This window comes from Chiloscyllium plagiosum, unplaced genomic scaffold (assembly GCF_037043375.1).
Source record: "Chiloscyllium plagiosum isolate Xiang-an unplaced genomic scaffold, Cpla_swu_hap1 HiC_scaffold_8, whole genome shotgun sequence".
In the NCBI taxonomy this organism is placed as follows: Eukaryota; Metazoa; Chordata; class Chondrichthyes; order Orectolobiformes; family Hemiscylliidae; genus Chiloscyllium; species Chiloscyllium plagiosum.
The window spans coordinates 65,841,337-65,866,240 of record NW_028270146.1 but is presented as its reverse complement, the minus strand read 5'-3'; the positions used below and the strand labels follow the sequence as shown (position 1 = coordinate 65,866,240).

Sequence of the window (24,904 nt, the reverse complement as noted above, 5' to 3'; positions counted from 1 at the left end):
TGCAGCACTTCACATTTATCTGAATTAAACTCCATCTGCCACATCTCAGCCCATTGGCCCATCTGATCAAGATCCTGTTGTAATCTGAGGTAACCTTCTTCACTGTCCACTACACCTCCAATTTTGGTGTCATCTGCAAACTTACTAACCGTACCTCTTATGCTCACATCCAAATCATTTATATAAATGACAAAAAGTAGTGGACCCAGCACCGATCTTTGTGGCACACCACTGGTCACAGGCCTCCAGTCTGAAAAACAACTCTTCACCACCACCCTCTGTCTTCTACCTTTGAGCCAGTTCTGTATCAAAATGGCTAGTTCTCCCTGTATTCTGTGAGCTCTAGCCTTGCTAAGCAGTTTCCCATGGGGAACCTTACTGAAGTCCATATAGATCACATCTACTGCTCTGCCCTCATCAAACCGCTTTGTTACTTCTTCAAAAAACTCAATCAAGTTTGCGAGACATGATTTCCCATGCACAAAGCCACATTAACGATCCTTAATCAGTCCTTGCCTTTCCAAATACATGTACATCCCATCCCTCAGGATTCCCACCAACAACCTGCCCACCACTGAAGTCAGGCTCACTGGTCTATAGTTCCCTGGCTTGTCCTTACTACCCTTCTTAAACAGTGGCACCACATTAGCCAACCTCCAGTCTTCCGGCACCTCACCTGTGACTATCGATTATACAAATCTCTCAGCAAGTGGCCCAGCAATCACTTCTCTAGCTTCCCACAGAGTTCTAGGGTACACCTGATCAGACCCTGGGGATTTATCCACCTTTATGCATTTCAAGACATCCATCACTTCCTCCCCTGTAATATGGGCATTTTTCAAGAAGTCACCATCTATTTCTCTACATTCTATATCATCCATGTTCTCTTCCACAGAGAATATTGATGCAAAATAAAAGGCCGCCTAGCTGATCTTTGAGGGACCCAATTCTCTCCCTAGTTACCCTTTAGTCCTTAAATTATTTGTAAAAACCCTTTGGCAAATAGAATTAAGGAGAATCCAAAGCTATTTCATGTCCCTTTTTTGCTCTCCTGATTTTCCTCTTAAGTACACTCCTACTTCCTTTATATTCTTCTAAAGGATTCACTCGATCTATCCTGTCTATACCTGACATATGCTTCCTTCTTTTTCTTAACCAAACCCTCAATTTCTTTAGTCATCCAGCATTCCCTATACCTACCAGCCTTTCTTTTCACCCTGACAGGAATATACTTTCTCTCAGCTATCTGCAAGAATAATAAGGTGGTTATGGTAGGGGATTTTAACTTTCCAAACATCGACAGGGACTGCCATAATGTTAAGGGTTTAGATGGAGAGGAATTTGTGAAGTGTGTACGAGAAAATTTTCTGATTCAGTATGTGGCTGTACCTATGAGAGAAGGTGCAAAACTTGACCTACTCTTGGGAAATAAGGCAGTGCAGGTGACTGAGGTGTCAGTGGGGGAGCACTTTAGGGCCAGCGACCATAATTCTATTAATTTTAAAATAGTGATGAAAAAAGGATAGACCAGATCTAAAAGTTGAAGTTCTAAATTGGAGAAAGGCCAATTTTGACAGTATTAGGCAAGAACTTTCAAAAGCTGATTGGGGGCAGATGTTTGCAGGTAAAGGGACGGCTGGAAAGTGGAAAGTCTTTAGAAAGGAGATAACAACCTTTGATTAGAATCGGTAGCCGTAACTCAACTGTCCTCCTCCGGTCCGATCGTAAATCAAATAATTCAGTATACATTTAGAAGATTAAACTTTGGACCCATATACGGCTGAGATGTGCTGATTAACCAGCTGATTCCCAAAACTACCCATGTGAATGACTCATTTAAGGAACGGTTTGAATTATGAAAAAAAAAATGTATCAAAGGCACCACAAAACAAAGTACTGAAGAAACTCTGTGGAGAGGGAAACAGAGTTAACATTGAATCCAGTGTAACTTTTCTTTTGTATTTTGGTTTTTATCTGAAGTCCATGACTAGATGGGGAGCAGAGGGATACAGATCTTTAGGAATTGGGCGATAGATTTAGATAGTGGATTTGGACCGGCACAAGCTTGGAGGCCGGAGGGCCTGTTCCTGGGATGTAAATTTTCTTTGTTCTAAACAGTGATTTACATGTTCCTAGTAAAGGGTTCAGATTTGTCAGAGTCATTAACTGGGAAAAATGCTCATGATTCCATATCTGCTCTCAACAATTTCATTAGACATTGGTAGCAAGCAAACTTTTGCTGCCTCCTCGTTGCCAAGAGTGAGCCGTGTAATCTATTGTAGTCTTCATTACTGGATGGCTGCTGAGTATTGGGCGATCTAACTGCATACATAGCTAGCATACGTTCTAGCTCTTCAAAGCAGTGTCTCTCTTGAAGCGAAGCTGCACTGCAACACAAGTCTGAAAGAAACTGAAAACAGGTACATTCAGGATGAAGGAAAATACAGCACCAACTAAGGGAGATGAGACTCCCAAATCATGTTCTTGGAGGATGTGGGAGCAGGTGGAAAAGGGAAAGTGTGTTTAGTGCTTAGAGTCTGGCCATGAGGGCCTGACAGAAAGCAGTTTCAAGGCCTCATTCAAGTGCTCCTGCACAGTGAGTGTACCTTCACATTACTTCTCATCTCCACGAAGCCACCTGGTTATTGAGATGCCACTGTATGATACCCCCATCACTCACCCAGCCACACTTAACGTTCAGAAATCATACCTAATGTTCACATATAAGAACTCAACTATACACTTTGCAATCATGCCAGTCTCCTATTCTAATCTCAGTGTTTCAGACAGCTGCAGTTAATCAGGTTTTGTTCGTAAATGACCAGTGTCTGACAATCACTGACCTTCTGCCCTCTTATGCTGAACAAGTCTATCACAGGATGTAGCACAAGTGACTCAGTGGAGGGGAGGGTGGGATTCACTCTATTCAACCACTCAGGGCCAGTAGCAACAGCATCTGTGGCATCCAATGCCATCAAGAACATTGAGATGATGTCAGGTTAAAGCCTTACATCCCTTCTCAACTCTCTACTCTTTGTTCTCCTCAGATCTTTTAAACTGAAACCCACCAGTGGGGTGATCTTGATGTCTGGATTTCCTCCCACCTCATTCCTCAAGATCCCCATCCTCTGCCCGTTTATATATTTTATGCTTTCAGATACAAAGGATCTGCCTCCTGGCCAGCCTGAATAGCCAGGAGGAAAGGGAAAGAAAGCCTACACCAGCAATTCAGAAGCACTTTCCCTCGATCACACAATTACAGGCACTAGGCTTGCACATAGGTCTGAAGCAAGTGCAGAGCAGTGGTGAGTTAATGGACAAACTGCCAAATCATGGGGAAAGGGTGGCTCACACAGCAGCTCACCAGAAAGTGCAACTGTGCAAGTCCTCCTTGCAGCACTACCATTCTGGCAATGTTCTTACTCCTGCCTCTTAACCAGTCAAGACTATCAAGCCTGAGCTGGAGAGTCCAAAGCCAGGTCCCTCAACAGCCAGGCTGTTGATAAGTGTAATGCAAAGCTGTTTCCCCCACTAAAATCTTAATTCTTCAACCAGAAATACTTCAGTTACTGGGATAGTGCAGCATTGGAACACAAAACCTGGCAAAAGCATGTGATAAGTCTGGTGAAAGTAGGATAATTTATCTTTGAAAACTCTTAGTGGGTAGCATCTTCTGTAGGGAACCTTCCTTTTCTGTGTTTATGATCTGATCTGTGCCCTGGCCACATTGCAGACCAAGCGCCAGTACAACACAGCCCCCATCCCTGGGTCAGACATGCCTCAGTTCTTGTTTCCTGAATGGATAAAAATGCCACAAACTCAACACATTCATTTAGGCTGAGTTTGTGGAAATTAATCAATTTTTAAAAAAAATCTGCTGCAGGGACCGCTTGTAGCGCAGTGGTACCAGGAGATTTGGGTTCGCCTTCCACCTGCTTCAGAGGTATGTCATAACATCTCTGAACAGGCTGTTTAGAAAGTATATTAAATAAAATACTTTCAAAAAGTTAAGAAGTTGCTGAAGAGGGCCTCTTGAGGTGAAGTGGTAGAGACCCTAACTCTGAGCCAGGAGGCCTGGGTTGAAGTTCCACCTGCCCCAGATATGTGTCATAACATGTCTGAACAGGTGGATTTAAAAAAAGTAAGTTGCTGTAGCTTCCCAACCCCTCACATTTGATGGTTCCTTTGCCCACAATGAATTTTGCTTGTAAATCCTCAGTTAGATACATAATTGAATACTTGGGTATTTTTACTGGTGGTGGTTGCTAGTTTAAGAGAAAAGCAAAGAAAACTCATGGTGATTTTGATGGTGGGAAGGTACACAGGTATGTGAACTAACGCTTCTGGGTAGAACAAAAAAAGAGAAAATAATAAGCTAGTGCAGGGCCCATTTTGTAGATGAATATTTGGTATACGTGGATTGATGACTAAATTTATCCAATGGACTATGTGGTCCAAAAATAGTAGATGGGCATTCTATCAGATGCTCAGGCTGTATGATGTCAGGATAGCAATAAATTAGCTGCTTCTGGTGCGTGTAGGGGATGTCCACTCAAAACAGCTCATGACATCAGAAACAGCTGGGGGCACAGCAAGCACCAGCAAAAGAAAGGGCCCTCAGCTTCAACAGCACAGTCTCCAGTGGAGTGACGAAACCAAACTCATGCTCAAAATTTATTTTCAAAATGTCAAATTCAAATCCCAATTTATTTCGCTCTGATTTCTTGTAACAAAGTGATCCTTTTGATGAAAATTGCAACATTGTTTTTTTTTCCTGCATCTATCACTCATCGACAGGTTTGCAAGCCCATTTGAAGACAAGTCTGTGAACATTTCCACTAATATTCATTACTTTAAATTAGTGGTGTTGAGTCAGTGCAAATCACATACCAGCATTACATTACTGTCCAAAGGCTGTGACTTCCAATGATCCCGGTGTTTGGCTATACTCTTGAAAATAAAGAAATAAAAATTGATGTCTTTTTCCTAAAACACAAGCATCATTGTACTAATATTAAAACAAAAAAAAAAAACCCCCATGAAATCAAATACTGCTAGAAGACAAATAAATTATACTTCCAAATAACCATTTAACTGGTGCTGATGCTTGGGGCTACATTCCACACATACAATTTATCCTGCAGCATTTTCTATTAATGTTTTACACCATAAATTAGCATAGGGGCATCCCAATGGCCACAATTATTCACTGTGCATTTTCATTTTTGAATTATATGTGGAAATATTAAATCAAAAACCATTTTTGTGTGCATTTTTGAACCTACTGAAACTGTATGTATTCCACTGAATGAACTATACTATAAATACTTTAAAATTAGAGCTTGATATGAAATGCCATAGAATCACCATATTAGTATTTTGGATATTGAAAGGTTCTATTAAAAGTCACAGTGCACCATATTCAACAAGCAGCTTCATTACTATGTAAAATTGCCTGCTTTCCTACGGAAAATTAATACTGCTTTCCTACGGAAAGATATTCTAAATTCATTTTCATCACCAAGTTCTTAAATATCAATAGAAATAATTTAACAATATAAATACATTACCTGTCGGAGGATTGAAAAATTAGCTACTTGTTGCTGCTGCCAACGGAGACTGGGAGAAAATCCTGCAGGGGCAGGTTGACATCCTGATAACTAAAATATATAAATTATCATAAATTTCTAAAATGTGCAACATGATAACCTAAAGTATATGTGATCTGACAAATGTAGCTGCATTTTTACAGCAGAATAGGGATGGACTGGGTGATTCAATTGTATATATGTAAAGGTAACTATATTGATTATACTTGTGTTTTATGATGTAATAGAATATTTTGTTTTTAAAAAAGTCAATTACAGAAAAGAATAAGAATGGAGCTGAACAGTTTACAGATATGGCAAAAAATTAAATTGACTTCAACACAGTGCATTTTGAGTACCTGCTTAGGTTTTTGAATTGCATTCCACAGTTCTTTTTTAAAATATTAAGCTTTTACTTTTGGGGGCAGAATAAGAGGGCATACAAAAATATTGTGGCAATTTGAATAAAATATGCAACATGATTTTGTATAAGGTTACAGTAGATCATATAAATAGATACAATGATAATATAATATGTAAACTTTTCAAAACAATTTGAGAAGAAACAAAAGTGCATTATTTTTGCCACAATCTTTAAGACCATGCATACATTTCAAAATAAAATCAATTCTAGACATGGTCAATGTGCAAGCTCTATGTTTAAATTTACACAAAATGTCTACACTTCATTTTAATTAATTCAATGTTAAGATAGATCTTTGATTGACAAGATATTTAAGTGTTATAGGGAATAGGCAAACAATGGAGTAAGACCACAATCAGATAGCCATGAATCTCATTGCTGCTGGCTCAACGGGCCAAAAGAACTATTTGTGCTTCAGTTTCACATGATCTGAAGATCACATGCACAACATTAAAGGACAAAAAGCTTAACCAAGTATCGAAGAAAAACACAGATCAAAATAATATTTTTTGTTGTTTCAGTCAGAATAACATGCATCTCATTTGTTATGTTCTAAAGTACTGTGCAACAATTATTTCAAAGTACAATCACTATCGTTAAAACAGGAAACGTACGATGCCTAAATCCAAACAACACGTAAATGGATGGGCTGTTAACTTATTTGGATGGAATTTATTGAGAGTAATGTTGGTCAGGGTACTCTCTAACCTTCTCTGAAAAGTCATTTTCCTAACATGACATACAAGAGACCTAAAACTATAATGCATGCTCAATATTACAGAACGGTATGTCTTAAAATGTATTTCCTTGGGCAAGCTAAGATACTTTTCTTTCAATTTCTACTTAAGAAAAAGTTCCTGCTGTGAAAACACAGCCAATTTTCCTCAGTCTGTTTTATGCTTTCTGCTAAATTTTACTTGTTGACATAGACTGACACTACAGAAATAAAGTGGACAAGAAACAATTAAAAATATAAATGTGTTCTTTCAAAACAAATGTTTTCATGTAATATATCAAATTATTGTACTTACGGAGACATTCACTGTTGGATTCCGTTTCAACTTTCTTGGGTCAATTTTTGCCACTACTACTTCAGGACATCTTGATGCTTCAATCCTGAGTGCAAAATTTTAAACAACTTCTAAATTACAACTTATAGGTTAATCTGTAAATAGCAATACAAAGTAAAATCATTCAATTTTCACCTGTCTTACATTTGAATGTCCACTGTTCATATTTTACTGTCCACCAAAATGTCATAGGATAAAACCTTGTGAGAAATTGAAGCACCATGATTCTTTTGCTATTTGCATTACATTCACCTTACTTTCTCTATTAATGTTATTGTTAATTCATGCACAAGCCAAATTACAGGATCTGGAGATTTTCATAATCTACCTTTGGAGACTGGAAGCAGGAAAATCCCCACCAGTATGATAAGTGATTAAGATTTCCACTTTTGATCAGAATGGCTAATTTCTCAAGGTACATAACACTTTGTTCACAAATACTATACAAGCTCATATTAAAACTAAAATCTCTTAAAATGGTGCAAGGGTTAAGGGTGAAAAAAGGTCAATGCTATATTTAAAACATGCTTGGCCAGGCTAACTTTTTGTTTGGGGACATTTAACCTACTAACTTCCCTATCCTCTCATCTGTATGATCATGTGTCACCTATAACAGTGACGTCTTCTCAGCCCTCAACTATCATATTAGATTGATAAATGGTACAAGGAACAAGATGTGTTTGATCTAAATCTAAACTCTAATAAAACATTTACATCTCCTGTTACATGGAATTCAAAATTCTTTACAAGGAATACAAACCAGTCTTTACTTTCTTCTATATTTTACAACTCATACCAAATATTTAATTGCAATTTTGGCAATTCTTTCACTTTTACTTACTGAACTCTTTTCAAGTACTCTTGGGGTGTTCTGGGTGGCACGCTAGGATCAAAGTCTTCAATAGTATCCCAGTCATCCACAGGCAATTGCCTGGGCATCAAATCTTCTTCAAAATTCATTGCTGTCACGCTTTTCTCTACACTAGAAAATATGTTAGACTTACATCTAATTCACCAGAGTGATAAAATTCACTATCTACGAAAATCAAACATTGGAACAAGAGTTCAGAACTTCAGAACAGAAAGACAAGGAAGCATCATCACACCTTGCAGATATATTTTAAGAAAACACTTCAGTTTCTGATCATAAGTTTTTATATCAGTTCGCATTTGAAAAGTCCACTATTGTAAAATACACATTGCAATTAGCGATTTTGATGTGTGAATATTCAGATACTTAACACACTGTTCTGCAGTATTACATATTTTTCACGTTTGGATAAGTATCCATTAAAAGCACTATTCTGGTTTCATAACTGATTTATGACCAAATAGTACTGAAAGTACTTATACTATTTCACAGGAAGAAATGGATCCAACACCTCAAACAGAAACTGGTTTAAAAGTACGGTTTAAGTATTTTGATTTTGAGAATCAGTGAAATTCTCAAAGTGCTGTTTGTATCAATGATGCACAGGGCAACTGGGATCATATCAACAGAAATTAATACACCAAAACAAAAATTCTAAGTCTCAGTGGATGCTGTTCTTCCTGTATAAAAGTAGATAAAGGTAGATGTGTTGTTTGTTAGATGGCGTTAAGTAAACTTGAAATTTTAGATATTCCTCCCATCCCTTGTCAGGCTTCTGTAAGGACCGTTCCCTCCAGACAGCCACAGGTGTAATACCGGTTCATTTAATTCCTTCCTCTTCAGTATCCAAGGTTCTAGACACCTTCCAGGGGAAGCAGCGTTTAGCTGCATTTCACTCAATCTAGTCCACTGTATTCACTGCTCACAATGTGGTCTCCTCTACATTGGGGAAATGAAGTGTAGTCTGGGTGACTGGTTTGCAGAACACTTACATTCTGTTTGCAAAAAAAACTCAGATTCCAGTTGCCTACCACTTCAACACACCACCTTGTTCTCTGGCCAACATCTGTCTCAGGCTTGCGGAGCTCAGTGCAAGCTAGAAGAACAGCATTTTATTTTCCACTTGGCAACTCGTCCAGCCTCTCAAATCAATATAGAGTTCAATTTTAGGGCTTGAGGCACCTTCTCCCACGTCCTTATCCTAACCCCATACACCAGTCTTTGTTATCACATGTCTGCGATTACACAACCCACTGTTAGCCACTAATAGTTCCTATTAGCAGTTATTCATTCTCCTGCACTGAACAGTATCCACTCCTTTGATTGTCCAACCATTCTTCTCGCTCTTTGCTCTCTCTACTTCTCACAGAATCCTTACAGTGTGGCAGCTGACCATAGTTCACACCAACCCTCCAAAAGCACCCCACCCAGACTCATTCCCTTACCCTATCCCTGTAACCCTGCATTTCCCATGGCTAACCCACCTAACCTGCACATCCTTGGACACTCTGACCATGCCAAATCGCCCAATCTACCCAACCTGCATACCTTTGGGCTGGGCAGGAAACCAGAACACTCAGAGGAAACTTATGCAGATAGAGGGAAAATGCACAAGTTCTTATACAGTTGCCAGGAGTTGGGTCGAATCTGGGTCTTTGGCACTATGAGGCAGCACTGTTAACTAATGAGCCATCATGCCACCTATCATTTACTCCTTATTTCCTCTCCCACCCTATATTCTGCATAAAAATAAATCTTTTCCTCGCTACAACCAGTTCTGAAGAAGGGTCACTGGACTAAAAAAAAACTGATTTATCTCCACAGATGCTGGCAAACCCACTGAGCTTTTCCATTGATTTGTTTTTGTTTCCAAATTTTGGATGCTACGTGCCAATTTGGTACTACATTGGCCACTTAAATGAATTCAATACGAAAGAAGAAAAAAAAACTGGAGAAGCTCAGCAGGTCTTGTAGCATCTGTGGAGAGAGTAACAGTTAATGTTTACAAGTCAAATTTTTTTCATAACTGGTTTTGTTTCAGATTTCCATCATCTGCACTATTTTGATTTTATTTTCAGTTGAAATAATCTTTACAAGTTGCGTAAGGACAAACTGTGCTAAGTTACATCACAAAGACAAAGCCTTTCCTCTTTAGTTGACAGGCTAGACATCAGTGAAACTGAAAAGCAGTTAGTCAGATCAAAGATTGGAAAAAAAATCAAGTAACAAACAATAATAGAGATTATTTTCATTAAAGAACATGGAATATAATATTTGCAAAAATGTTTACAAATGGCTGTGGTTAAATAATTAAGGCTCCTTTCCAAAACTAACAGTTTATGACATTACGACAGATGCAGCTGGATTTCAGTTAAATTTTCCATCACCGGAAATGGAAACACAAGTTCAAGGAAAGCCACAACATGAAGAATAATATGTAATTTCTACTATTCACAAAGAACATGCTGTAGTCTCAGTATTAGGCTCAAACCCTGCTCTCCTCTTCCCTCCCTCAACCTGCACATACTCACCGAGCACAGGGTCATCACCTCCCAAAGTCACATGGCCACTGGTAGCCAATCGCCACCTCCCCCTTTGCCCGCCCCGTCCAGCTCTTTAACAGCTCCCCTCTATCAATACTCCACCCAGAAGTAGAAGCATCAATCCACTCCATGTTAAAAACCGTCGCCTGTACTCGTTTTATGCAACTGCTGTGCGCGATATTAACCAGAACGTACTGCATGCTGTCCCATGCGCGGTGACGGGGTGGGTAACGCGACTGCGTGGTGACGGCAGACGGTAAAAGGACGGGTAACGCGACTGCGCAGTAATGACAGACGGTAACAACTGCACAATGATGGCGGGTCTAACGGGATGGCAATGCGACTGCGTAGTGACGGCGGACGGTAACGGGATGGGTAACGCGACTGCGCAGTAACGACGGATGGTAATACAACTGCGCAGTGACGGCGGGACAAAAAGGGATGGTAATGCGATTGCGCAATGCTGGTGGCTGATGACGGGGCGATATTGCGACTGCGCAGTGATGGCGAATGATAAGGGCGAGGTAACGCAATTGCGCAGTGAAGGTGCAGAGGTATTGTGTAGAAAGGTTGATAAGGAAACGTGGGTACAATGAGATTAGTAGGTTAGACTGTTGTAAACGATGGGCCAGGATTTTATCCACATGTTATATATTATGCAGCTATCATCGATGTCCTGCATTTTGGTGGACAATAGTTTTTCTTTGCAATTTCAGTTTTTGAGTTCTGTTTGCTCCAGTTCATTGAGACTCTGGATAGTCCTTGTTGTTGTGCTCAGTTTGACTCTCCTGGTGCTGGAAATAAAACAATATGTGCTCTCAAAATTGTGTTTCTTTAAAAACAAACAAAGTTCTTAAATTAATTTTAGATTCCCATTGGAATCAATATTTTGGTTTTGCATTATTATTGTCATATTTACCAGGATTCAGTGAAAAAGTAGTGTTTTGTGTGCGAATCAGACAAATCATACCTTACACAAATAGATCAGGATAATAGAATAGGATGCAGAATATAGTGTTACAGCTGAAGAGAAGGTGCAGATAATGATATACTCTAATATATGAAAAGACCATTCACAAGTCTGATAACAGCCGGTTCTGTTGGTATGTGTTGAAATTTATGTATCTTCTGCTGGATGGAAGAAGGTGGAAGATGGTATAACTGATTTTTGTTAAATAAAAACTGAAAGAAACAAAAATAGGCATTGCTAGTTTAGCTCTGTGAATAGAAACTACTGAGTTAATGTTTCAGGTCTGGTGACCCTCAGAACATTAACTCTGGTTCTGTTCACAGATGCTGCTAGACCTGCTGAGCATTTCCTGCAACTTCTGTTTTTGTAAGTGATTTTGTTGGCTGCTTTCCCGAGTTAGTGGGCAGTATAGATGAAGTAAGTGGAAAGAAGACTGGTTTTCATGATAGACTGATCTGTGTTCACAACTCCATTTTCTTGCACTCTTGGGCATAGTTGCTAGACCAAGCTGTGACGTACCTGGATAGGATGCTTTCTATGGCGCACCTATAAAAGTTGGTAAGAGTCATTGTGGACATGCTAAATTTCCTTAGCCATCTGAGGAAGTTGAGGTGTTGGTGTGCGTTGTTGACTGTAGCGTCAATGTAGATGGACTAGGATAGATTGTTTGTGATATTTACGCCTAGGAACTTGAAACTCTCGAAGATCTCCACCTCAGCATCATCGATACTGACAGGGGCATGTTCTCCACTCCACTTCCTGAGGTTGATCATGTGTTCCTTCGTTTTGCAGACATTAAGGGAAAGATTGTCTTTACATCATGCCACTAAGCTGTCTATCTCTCGCCTGATTTGGCGTTCTCTCCTGTACTCTATCTTGTAATTGATAAATCCAAAGTTAGTTTCCTTCAGGCAACCTTGAGCAAAGTAAGGCACGAGGTAAAATATTCTTCCCAGTAGAAATGATGTGCAAAATAAAATACATCAATCAATTAAAAAATAAGTACAATGCTCCATACCTTCCTGACAATTTAAAATAAAATCAGTTTCTCCTGTCACTGTAGTGGAGCAGGAGGTCAATACCCCATCCTTGGTAAGTACCTAGCATTAGAAGTAGACTCCTATGTGCATGGATGGTGCTGCCTGAGGAGTCCCTTGCCACTCTTAATTCCATTTGGTGCTCTGTTTGGCACCTTGCTTTCTACCGAGCTACTTGTTCCCACACTAGTTGCCCTACTCTTATCTATACCCCCTCCCTTCTTGCTGCATTGCTCCCTTGATCCTTTGGATGGGAACAGAATGATAAATTGGAAGTGGGCAGTGAGAGAAACATAATCCCAGTATTTTAATTGATGTAGAACATTTGAAAATTACTCATTTCCTTGGTCATAATATTAGGTACAGACAGTTATTTTTGGTGTGTCTGGTATTGCTATTATAGACACAGTGACTGTATGGGCTGAGTATGCCCTTTATCGTTCCAGTGGCAGTTCAGGCAGCTTTGAAAAAAGATTCTCAAGGCAGTTTCCTCAGAGCTTGAGACCACATCATATCAGTTTGCTTGTTTCAAATTCTAATTTGGGAATCTTTGCCATAGGCAAACAGTCCATAAGGAGTAAGCATTATAAACAAAAAAAAACCCATAATCTAAATAGTTTCATTTCTAGCAACACTTAAATCACTTGTTGGTGATTCTACTGTGGCAGTCTCATATGTTTTCTTATAATCCAGAGGTAGCGTGTCGAAGCTAAAATACTTTAATTTCACTTTAGAATTGAACGATCAATCAGAATTGTCAAAAAGCATTCTCCTCTTGAATCACATTTTCGCCTGTTGCCATGTTTCAGATTCTGACCATGTAGTGTAGCTGTGTTAATTCCATTTCCTATTGTGAAAAATCTTGTTCCCAGATGATCAGTCACCCTCTTTCCACCAACATATTTCCCTGTACAATACTTATTTTGTAAGGATGTAACTGACCTAAGCAATTGAGCAATAATGTTCTTGGTCTTGTTACAAAATCCAATAGACCTTAAATATTTTACTGCAATTCTGTCAAAGGCTGATGACTTTAGTATAAATATCATGCACCAACCCACATCCTTGTATTGTGTGATTAAAAGTCGTCATTATAGTGAACAAAGATCTTTGCAAACATTCAAGCATGTGAAAATGCTCGCACAAAAATAACATTCAGTAGATCATGGTGCTGTGAGAACAACTCAACCCCTGGGAGTGTCAAAAAAAAAATAATTCAAGGCAATTGGGATGGAAAGATCTGGACATTTTTCTCATTATTGTGTGCAATAAAACTATTCTAGAAAACTAGATTGGTCATATGTTTTTACCTGTCAAATCATCCATCTCTATAAAATGTGACTTCTACCTCAACTAGGAACTAGTTCAGTTTACTTCTATAGATATTCACGGAGGCAAAATTTAGCACAAGTTAACATGTTTTTCCATATGTCTGTCAACCCCTAGGAAAATAATTGCCTAACACTTATGTTTTTGTAACTTAAGGATTCAATCTTCTGTCTTCTCCTTTATCATAGAGATGTACAGCACGAAACAGATCCTTCGGTCCAATCTGTCCACGCCGACCAGATATCCCAACCAATCTAGTCCCACCTACCAGCACCCGGCCCATATCCCTCCAAACCCTTCCTATTCATACATCCGTCCAAATGCCTCTTAAATGTTGCAATTGTACCAGTCTCCACCACTTCCTCTGGCAGCTGACAATCACATACCACCCTCTGTGTGAAAAAGGAGCCCCTTAGGTCTCTTTTATATCTTTCCCCTCTCACCCTAAACCTTTGCCATTGAGTTCTGGACTCCCCAACCCCAGGGAAAAGACTTTGCCTATTTACCCTATCCATGCCCCTCATAATTTTGTAAACCTTTATAAGGTCACCCCTCAGCCTCCGACGCTCCAGGGAAAACAGCCCCAGCCAGCCTCTCCCTATGGCTCAATTCCTCCAACCCTGGCAACATCCTTGTAAATCTAGGACCTAACCATTAAGTGTGTAAGTAAGGTTTGCTTTCTCAAAATGCAGCACCTCGCATTTATCTGAATTAAACTCCATCTGCCACTTCTCAGCCCACTGGCCCATCTGGTCCAGATCCTGTTGTAATCTGAGGTAGCCCTCTTTGCTGTCCACTACACCTCCAATTTTGGTATCATCTGCAAACTTACTAACTATACCTCTTAAGGTTGCATCGAAATCATTTATGTAAATGACAAAAAAGTAGGGGACCCAGCACCGACCCTTGTGGTACTCCACTGGTTACAGGCCTCCAGTCTTAAAAACAACCCTCCACCACCACCCTCTGTCTTCTACTTTTGAGCCAGTTCTGTATCCAAATGGCTAGTTCTCCCTGTATTCTGTGAAATCTAACCTTGCTAATCAAACTCCCAAGGGAAACCTTGTCGAACGCCTTACTGAAGTTCACATCAATCACATCTACTGCTCTGCCCCCATCAATCCTCTTTGTCACTTCCTGAAAAAACTCAATCAACTTTGTGAGACATGAGTTCCCATGCACAAAGCCATGTTGACTATGCCTAATCAGTCCTTGCCTTTACAAATACAATTATATCCTGGCCCTCAGGATTCCCTCCAAACAATTGCCCACTACCGACGTCAGGCACACCGGTCTATAGTTCTCTGGCTTGTCCTTACCACCTTCTTAAACAGTGGCACCATGTTAGCCAACCTCCAGTCTTCTGGCACCTCACCTGTGACTATTGATGATACAAATATCTCAGCAAGAGGCCCAGCAATCACTTCTCTAGCTTCCCACAGCGTTCTAGGGTACACCTGGTCGGATCCTGGGGTTTTATTCACCTTTCCCCTTTTCAAGACGTCCAGCATTTCCTCTTCTGTAACATGGACATTTTGCAAGATGTCACCATCTATTTCCCTCCAGTCTATATCTTCCATATCCTTTTCCACAGTAAATACTGATGCAAAATACTCATTTAGTATCTCTCTCATTTTCTGTGGCTCCACACAAAGGCCGCCTTGCTGATCTTTGAGGGGAGAAAGTGAGGACTGCAAATGCTGGAGATCAGAGCTGAAAATGTATTGCTGGAAAAGCGCAGCAGGTCAGGCAGCATCCAAAGAGCAGGAGCATCGACATTTCGGGCAGAAGGGCTCATGCCTGAAACGTCGATTCTCCTGCTCCTTGGATGCTGCCTGACCTGCTGATCTTTGAGGTGCTGAAAATGTGTTGCTGGAAAAGCGCAGCAGGTCAGGCAGCATCCAGGGAACAGGAGAATCGACGTTTCGGGCATAAGCCCTTCTTCAGGAATGAGGAAAGTTTGTCCAGCAGGCTAAGATAAAAGGTAGGGAGGAGGGACTTAGGGGAGGGGCGTCGGAAATGTGATAGGTGGAAAGAGGTCAAGGTGAGGGTGATAGGTCAGACTGGGGTGGGGGCGGAGAGGTCGGGAAGAAGATTGCAGGTTAGGAAGGCGGTGCTGAATTCGATGGATTAGACTGAGACAAGATGGGGGGAGGGGAAATGAGGAAACTGGTGAAATCCGAGTTCATCCCTTGTGGTTGGAGGGTTCCTAGGCGGAAGATGAGGCGCTCTTCCTCCAATCGTCGTTTTGTTGTGGTCTGGCGATGGAGGAGTCCAAAGACCTGCATATCCTTGGTGGAGTGGGAGGGGGAATTGAAATGTTGAGCCACAGGGTGGTTGGGTTGGTTGGTCGGGTGTCCCAGAGGTGTTCTCTGAAACGCTCCGCAAGTAGCCGGCCTGTGTCCCCAATATAGAGGAGGCCACATCGGGTGCAGAGGATGCAATAAATGATGTGTGTGTGGAGGTGCAGGTGAACCTGTGGTGGATATGGAAGTTTCCTTTGGGGCCTTGGAGGGAGGTGAGGGGGGAGGTGTGGGCGCAAGTCTTGCACCTCTTGCGGTTGCAGGCGAAGGTGCCGGGAGTGGAGGTTGGGTTGGTGGGGGGTGTGGACCTGACGAGGGAGTCACGGAGGGAGTGGTCTTTACGGAATGCTGATAGGGGAGGGGAGGGAAATATATCCTTGGTGGTGGGGTCCGTTTGGAGGTGGCGGATGATGCGCTGAACATGGAGATTGGTGGGGTGGTAGGTGAGGACCAGTGGGGTTCTGTCCTGGTGGCGGTTGGAGGGGCGGGGCTCAAGGGCGGAGGAGTGGGAAGTGGAAGAGATGCGGTGGAGGGCATCGTCGACCACATTGGGGGGGAAATTGCGGTCCTTGAAGAAGGGCCTTTGAGGTGCCCTATTTTCTCCCTAGTTACCCTTTTGTCCTTAATGTATTTGTAAAACTCTTTGGATTCTCCTTAATTCTATTTACCAAAGCTATCTCATGTACCCTTTTTGCTCTCCTGATTTCCCTTTTATGTATACTCTTACTTCCTTTATACTCTTCTAAAGATTCACTCGATTTATCCTGTCTATACCTTACATACGCTTCCTTCTTTTTCTTAACCAAGCCCTCAATTTCTTTCGTCCTCCAGCATTCCCTATATCTACCAGCCTTTCCTTTTACCCTAACAGAAATATACTTTCTCTGGATTCTTGTTATCTCATTTCTGAAGGCTTCCTATTTTCCAGCCGTCCCTTTACCTGCGAACATGAGCCCCCAAACAGCTTTTGTAAGTTCTTGCCTAATACCATCAAAATTGGCCTTCCTCCAATTTAGAACTTCAACTTTTAGATCTGGTCTATCCTTTTCCATCACTACTTTAAATGTAATAGAATTATGGTCGCTGGCCCCAAAGTGCTCCCCCACTGACACCTCAGTCACCTGCCCTGCCTTATTTCCCAAGAGTAGGTCTAGTTTTGCACCTTCTCTAGTAGGTACATCCACATACTGAATCAGAACATTGTCTTGTACACACTTCAGAAATTCCTCTCCATTCTAAACCCTTAACACTGTGGCAGTCCCAGTCTATGTTTGGAAAGTTAAAATCCCCTCCCATAACCACCCTATTATTCTTATAGATAGCTGAGATCTCCTTAAAGGTTTGTTTCTCAATTTCCCTCTGACTATTAGGGGGGGTCTATAATACAATGCCAATAAGGTGATCATCCCTTTCTTATTTCTTAGTTCCACCCCAAATAACTTCCCTGGATGTATTGCTGTCATGCTATCCCTTATCAAAAATGCCAACCCCCCCACCCCTCCTCTCTTGCCTCCCTTTTTATCCTTCCTGTAGCATTTGTATCCTGGAACATTTAGCTGCCAGTCCTGCCCATGCCTGAGCCATGTTTCTGTAATTGTTAGGATATCCCAGTCCCATGTTCTAAACCATGCCCTGAGTTCATCTGCCTTCCCTGTTAGGCCCCTTGTATTGAAATAAATGCAGTTTAATTTATTAATCCTACCTTGTCCCTGCCTGCCCTGACTGTTTGACTCGCTTCTGTTCTCAACTGTACCAGTCTCAGATTGATCTCTTTCCTCACTACCTCCCTGGGTATTCCCCCACCTTACTAGTTTAAATCCTCCCGAGCAGCTCTAGCAAATTTCCCTGCCAGTATATTAGTCCCCTTCCAATTTAGGTGCAATCCGTCCTTCTTGTACAGGTCACTTCTACCCCAAAGAGATTCCAATGATCCAAAATGTGAATCCCTCCTCCATACACCAGCTCCTCAGCCATGCGCTTATCAGTCGAAGAATTTCTTAATATTTACATCATCTGATCTTATTATTTATAACTTAATTGATGTCAGCCACACCCAACTTCAATTTACTTTGATATAGAGTCATAGAATCATAGTAATGTACAGCACGGAAACAGACCCTTCGGTCCAACTCATCCCGACCAGATATTCCAACCTAATCTAGTTCCACCTGCCAGCAACTGGCCCGTATCCCTCCAAACCCTTCCTATTGATATACCCATCCAGATGCCTTGTTGCAATTGTACCAACCTCCACCACTTTTTTTGGCAGCTCATTCCATACACACTCTGAGTGAAAAGGTTGCTCCTTAGGTCTCTTTTATATCTTTCCCCTCTCACCCTAAACCTATGCCCTCTAGTTCTGGACTTCACCATGCCCCTCGTGATTTTATAAATCTCTATAACGTCACCCCTCAGCCTCCGACGCTCCATGGAAAACAGCCCCAGCCTATTCAACCTCTCCCTATAGCTCAAATCCTTCAACCCTGGCAACATCCTTGTAAATCTTTTCTGAACCCTTTCAAGTTTCACAATATCTTTCCGAAAGGTAGGAGATCGGAATTGCACGCAATATTCCAACAATTTGAAGAAGACTATAATCAATTAAGGCAAAATTAGAAATCTCCAGACTGTTTTAAAATCAGTTTGTTTAAGTAGATATACTTAACAACTTTAAGACAAGGACTGTTTACAACTTCAAGTAGGTCTGCAGTCTGTGGCTGTATGAAGCTTGCAATCTCCTCCTTTGATAGTTGTTCTCTGCCTTGAGATATCTTCAGGGCTTGGCTAGCAATTAAGAACTTTGCAACCTGTTCTTTTATCCCCAAAGTGACCATTACTTCACATCAAAATTGGATCTGTGGTAATAATGAGCTAATTTTGTTACTGCAATAATTTAAGTGGAGATCCCACATTTATTTTTACAACATACCTTTATTAATGTCGGTAGGAATACAATAGAAATGTTTCATATAAACTCTTTATCTGATTCTATACAATCTGTTATTTTTACAGTTTTAAATTTTGGGACTAATCAGAGCTTGTATGTCTTTCTTGCCAAAGCATTCATTTTAATTGCACATTCTTTACATAAGTAGCAATTAAGGTTTTATATTTGTATCGAAAGTAAAACTCAGTCTTTTTAATATAATGACATTCATTATTGATTCATTCATTGTAACTCAATTACGGTTCACAACTTAATCTGTTGCTGATTGCTCACTAATTAGTACAATAACCTTCAATTAATATTTTTAGTTAATACGAGGTACAGTAGTTCAAAAAGACAGCTTGCAGAAGAGAACAGCGTTCTTGCTGATCATGATAGGGTGCTAGATGAGTTTTATTCTTGAGCTGTATTTTGGAAAAATGTAGTTTTTAAAAGTTATAAAATTCTTATTTGTCTAAACAATCTTTTTAGCTTTGCAGTTTCTGGAAACAAGTAGGTTTCTAAAGGATTAATTAAAAAAAAGTCCAGTCCTTTTAATTACAATTACCTATAACATTAATTCACTAAACATAATTTAGTTGAGGTTCATTGTTTCATATCTTTTTCATTACTGACTTTTTACATGAAACCAATATATAGTTTAAAAAGTTACTGAATATGAACTTGTCTACAGGTAGTCAGATGTTAGGTATTAAAATGGCTTCCTTCACTCTGATACTTATAAAAGTGAAAAGACTTTGGAAGTGGTTGAATTTAAAACTAAATTTGTTTCCCCTGACCAAGCCACAAGTTGGAACACCATTCAGTCCTTTAACTTTTTTATAACTACCAAATCATCCTGAATATCTGTGCATATCTATACTGAATAGACGTTTCTGACTAATTGGGTAACTAAGGTTGTTTAAACTGGGATTCATTTTTTGTTGCCATTATGAATCTTTTTTGAAAACATCACGTGGCACAGTGGCTCAGTGGTTAGCACTGTTGCCTCACAGCACCAGGGTCCCAGGCTCGATTCCAGCCTCGGGCGACTGTCTGTGTGGTGTTTGCACATTCTTCCCATGTCTGTGTGGGTTTCCTCCCAGAATCCAAAGGTGTGCAGGTCAGGTGAATTGGCTATGCTAAAAGGCCTATTTCCACACTGTATAAATTCTGATTATCCAAGCATTTTGCCCAACAGTGACCCCATTTGGAAATTTGAAAATTGTCATGACGCCAAGTCAGAGCTGTGTGGAGCTTGTGTTCAGCGGGGGAGCAGTGGGTGTGTTCGTGCTTCAGTTTGTGAGCAGGATTTGACTTCATATAACATTCAGTCATTTACTCACATTATGTCTCTCTGGCACACCCACTTATTCATACTCACATTCTGTTAAAATACTAATTTCCTCACACTCTGACTGACATACTTCCTCACACTCTATATCACTCTCTCACCATTCCCCTCACACATACTATAAGACCACACAGGAGCAGAAATTAGGCCATTCAGACCATTGAGTCTGCTCCGCCATTCAGTCATGGCTGATAAGTTTCTCAACCCCATTGTCCCGGTAACTACCTCCATCTTAAATATACGCAATGATTTGGCTCCACAGCCTTCTGTGGCAGTGAACACTCATTCACTTATTGACACTCACTTATTATGTCGTAAATGCATACTTACTCATGTAAGCTCATTCGCATTCTCTTTCTCATTATCATTAATATTCCCTCTTTAACTCTCTCATGCATGCTCACTCACATTGTCTCTCTCTCTCTCACTCTGTCACACATTGTCATACTTTTTCCCATAATTGCACTGTTTTCTGACACACTTGCAGGAAGCTTGCTTTGGGGAGTGGATCTTGGCAGCAGGTGGTGGTGGAAAGAGCCATTTTTTATCACATGAAATTCAGCAGGTACAGCAGGTCGAGCAACCTTGGACAGAACTGTCCAGAGGATGAGGTTAACAAGACAGAAAGAAAGAGGAGCATCACTGATTCTGGCAACCATAATGGGCCAACAATTGCCATTGTTCAGAATAGCAGCAATCAGTGGCTGTTTACCGGGAATGGTCTGCACCAGATCAGCTACTCTGAGTATTGACCACCTTGGTCAATGAGCTCAGCCCTGATGTTTAGCATTTCCTCAAACAGCTGTCTTGGGCCTTGCTACACTCCATGGTCAACATCACAGGATTGGAAGACCCAGAGAAGTCTCAGGTTGTCAAGTCAGGTCATGGCTGACACTTGTGACTTCCTGCAAGAAAATACTTATTGTGTGTGGTTGATAAGATGCCTATCACTTGAGGCCATCCAAGCGCATCCACACACTTACCAAGATCATTATCCCATCAATTCCCTCCTCAGTCTCTGTCTTCTGCTACAATGTGTGCTCTCTGCTATTACAATGTGAGAAGGCGGAGAGGTATAAATGTTTGAGAAGAAAGGGTGGAAGAAGAATGAGAATTATTGTGAGACACAGGTGTGAAAAGACAATTGGTTGAGGAGAATTGGAAGTGTGAGCTGCTTAGATGGATTTATGGTATGCCTTTAAAGCGAGGAATGAATGGAGCTGTATGGTGAGCAGAAGAAGACTAGGCAAATGCTAATGCCACTTACCTGCCATGCTTTCCTGTGGACCTTAATTCCCTTTAATACATTTTCTCCAAGGTAGAAAACCCACACCTGCTGTGGACTTCGTCAGTCATTTCCAGTTGGAGAGATTAATCTCTTCCTCCAGTCGTTGTGAGAGGCTTCCTCAGTGCAGTCCCTCACCTCTCTCAGTAGACCTTCAGGATAAGAGTCAGAGACTCATGGAGAATATTGACCATATTTCCTCTCCATTTCTGTGTTTCTGAAGAACCAAAAATGTAAATCTTGGTGAGATTTTCTCAATCACACTATGATACCTTTAATTAGAAAACTTTTAACACAATGGTTATGCAAATATTTCCATTCTCTCCACTGGGTAGGGAACTCAGAGGTGGATGTTAGAACTGTAGGTCTGGACAAAGTCTAGGAGAATAGTGAGGACTGCAGATGCTGGAGAGTCAGAGTCGATAAAGTGTGGCGCTGGAAAAGGCACAGGCAGCAGAATCTGCTAATTAATGAATTACATTGTCAACCTATAAATGGTGTCACTTTCTATCAGGGTCCAAATGTAAGAATTTACATTTGGACCCTGATAGATATATTTTTATTTCTTTTTTAAAATTATTTTGTACACATTCTAAATAAATTAGCAAAAAGAATACAGAGGCTAAATTGGATAGCCCCTGAAGTGCGGAGCGATTATTATGTGTGATTAATCTGAGCTCATTCAATGTAGTGCAGACAGGTTGCCAAATTTGTGCTGCCAAGTTTTTGAATGATTGCTGCTTGTAACCAGTAGATCAGCAGGGATGCCAGGTTTGCAATTTGCTAGTGCCAAATAAAGCTAGTCTGCACCTGTTATCCAAAAGGGCGCTGTGACTGGAGTAGACGCTAGCCATCATGCAGGACGTAGGTCTGACCTGGGAACCTGAAAACAAAGGCGCTATGAGAGAGAAAGTGACCCCAAGGTCTGCACTGGACTCCATTGCGAGATGATTCTCTTTATAAATTTTGTTCATAATTTTTACTTTGTGCTGGGTTTTCTTTGTATTTTTGCAAGCAGGTGCTGGAATGCTCAGGGACATAGTCAGTAAGATGTGGAACTATTGTGATTACTAACATCGCACTTGGGCAGCCATTGCAAAAACAGACTATCTAGGTTTTCTCTTATTTTTCCTCAATTTTCTCAGTTCTGCTTCTTAGGTATACATTGTGAGGGGATACTTTCTCCTCATGATGGTGAGGTTCTACAGCATTAGATTACTTACAATGTGGAAACAGGCCCTTCGGCCCAACAAGTCCACACCAACCCTCTGAAGAGCAACCCACCCAGACCCATTCCCCTACACCTAATACTACAGGCAATTTAGCATGGCCAATTCACCTAACCTGCACATTTTTGTTTTGGACTGTGGGAGGAAACTGGAGCACCCAGAGGAAACCCACGCAGACACAGGGAGAATGTGCAAACTCCACACAGATAGTTGCCCAAGGCGGGAATTGAACCCGGATCTCTGTGCTGTGAGGCAGCAGTGCTAACCACCGTGCCACATATAGTAGATGACCAAAACTCTTGACATCTATTCTGCTGAGTCCGGGCAGTCAAAGTTTTTCTGTAGTATGTTGATCTGTAGCATTACTTGGTAGTCATGGTAGTCATTGTATGCATGCTGTGCACGTGCACATTGGAGTCATCAGCCATTTGGTCATGAGATCATCCTGATGGCCCAGTAGTTACCCTTTAGTTTGCTGTCATGGCTGACTGGCATAGTGGTCTGCTGAATTAAGACAATGTATTTGTTGCCGGGATACCAAGCATTGACCTATATGGTTTACTGTCTAGGGTCACGTCACGGGGCATTCTGGTCAAGGGCAAAGTCAGTGATGGGTTTGTCATCTTATCAAATGTCACATCAGTCTGTGGTGGATTCATACCTGTTATACACTTGAGAATCTATTTATAGGAAATAATTTTAAATAAAGTCATATTTCCAGGATAAAATTCTCAAGACATACCAATGGTTTACTTGTTTTAATTTAATCCACAAAATGGCCAAGAACAAAAGAGACTTTCACTAAGTTTCTCTAATTAACTCAAAAATTGATTTATCATAAACAAAAAATTTTTAAAATAAGTTGCAAAAGTGATTAACAACTGAGCTATATTCCAGCATTGAATTATCTCCACTTAATCCCAACAAACAAAAACACATGAAAAACAAGACAGTAGAGAAGTGCAGAGGATTTCGTTTTGGTTGGACTGAATGCTCTGTTTCCATGTTGTATGACTCTATGACTCTATAAATGAAATACGTAAAATTATTCTTCAGGTAAAGCTGTTAACGTAGTGCTACCATTTTAGAGCATGTGTATTAATTTGGAAAATCAAATGAAATGTGAACAGTGTGACAGGATTTAAAGTATGTCCTGATTTCCTGCTAAATTCTGAATTTGATGTAATAATCATAAATTCCTTTTCTATTGCACATCTTATGGAGATTTTTAAAATTTTGAATAGTCTGAATTCCAGCATAATGGCAATATTTTTAATTGATTTATTTACAGTGGGAAAACCACTAACGACTTAGCATAAAGAGCAGTTCACTGAACCATGTGTTTGGATAAATTATTTATAAATAATTTCTCACATCACGATAGAAAAATGTCTGATGTATTAAATAATAAAGCTCTAACATTATTTTTCAGTCTAATGAGGAAATGGAATTTCAAAACTGGTGTTTTTTTATTTGGTTGCATGTCACATGGCATTATGGACATGTAGATAATCTATTAATATCTTTAGAAATTTACTGTAAGTGAATGGATGAAACTGTGGTAATAGAGATCAATGTAAGCAAGTGTGAGATTGTCCATTTTGTGCTGATAAAGAGTAGATCAGAGTATTCTCTAGTGGGTATGAAGCTAAATACAGTGGATGTCCAATGAGACTTGCAGGTTCATGTACACAGATCATTATAATGTCTCAAACAAGTGCAGAAAATAATCAAGAAAGCTCATGGAATGCTGGTCTTTATATCAAGAGGACTGCAGTACAAAGATGCAGAAGTCATGTTGCAATTATATAAAACCCTGGTTAGACACCATTTGGAATACTGTGAGCAGAGCTGGGCACCACACCTTAGGAAGGATATACTGGCCTTGGAGGGAGTACCATGTTAGTTTACAAGAATGTTACCAGGACTTCAGAGTTTAAGTTCTGAGGAGAGATTATACAAATTACGCCTATTT

At 40.5% G+C, this 24,904-nt stretch overlaps 1 protein-coding gene and 1 long non-coding RNA gene across 6 annotated transcripts in view; one reads left to right on the top strand and one right to left on the bottom strand.

Moving 5' to 3' along the window:
- gemin2 (gem (nuclear organelle) associated protein 2) overlaps positions 1-10,810 on the bottom strand; it is a 41,748-nt gene extending 30,938 nt beyond the window's left edge. For 2 of the 5 annotated variants that reach the window (XM_043697807.2, XM_087989911.1), the window contains exons 1-4: positions 7,924-8,059; positions 7,044-7,128; positions 5,571-5,660; positions 4,891-4,950 (exon numbers count right to left, since the gene is read on the bottom strand). In XM_043697807.2, coding sequence (XP_043553742.2) covers positions 4,891-4,950; positions 5,571-5,660; positions 7,044-7,128; positions 7,924-8,042 — 354 coding nt within the window. In that variant the 5' untranslated portion in view covers positions 8,043-8,059. Of the gene's footprint in view, positions 1-4,890; positions 4,951-5,570; positions 5,661-7,043; positions 7,129-7,923; positions 8,065-10,287; positions 10,427-10,484; positions 10,636-10,691 lie in introns of those variants that run through there. The other 3 variants (XM_043697799.2, XM_043697800.2, XM_043697801.2) reach the window with 3 other exon arrangements.
- A 128-nt stretch (positions 10,811-10,938) lies between these two features.
- LOC148149416 (uncharacterized) overlaps positions 10,939-24,904 on the top strand; it is a 47,760-nt gene continuing 33,794 nt past the window's right edge. The window contains exon 1 of the long non-coding RNA XR_015757923.1: positions 10,939-11,065. This is a non-coding gene — a long non-coding RNA (uncharacterized LOC148149416). The remainder of the gene's footprint in view (positions 11,066-24,904) is intronic.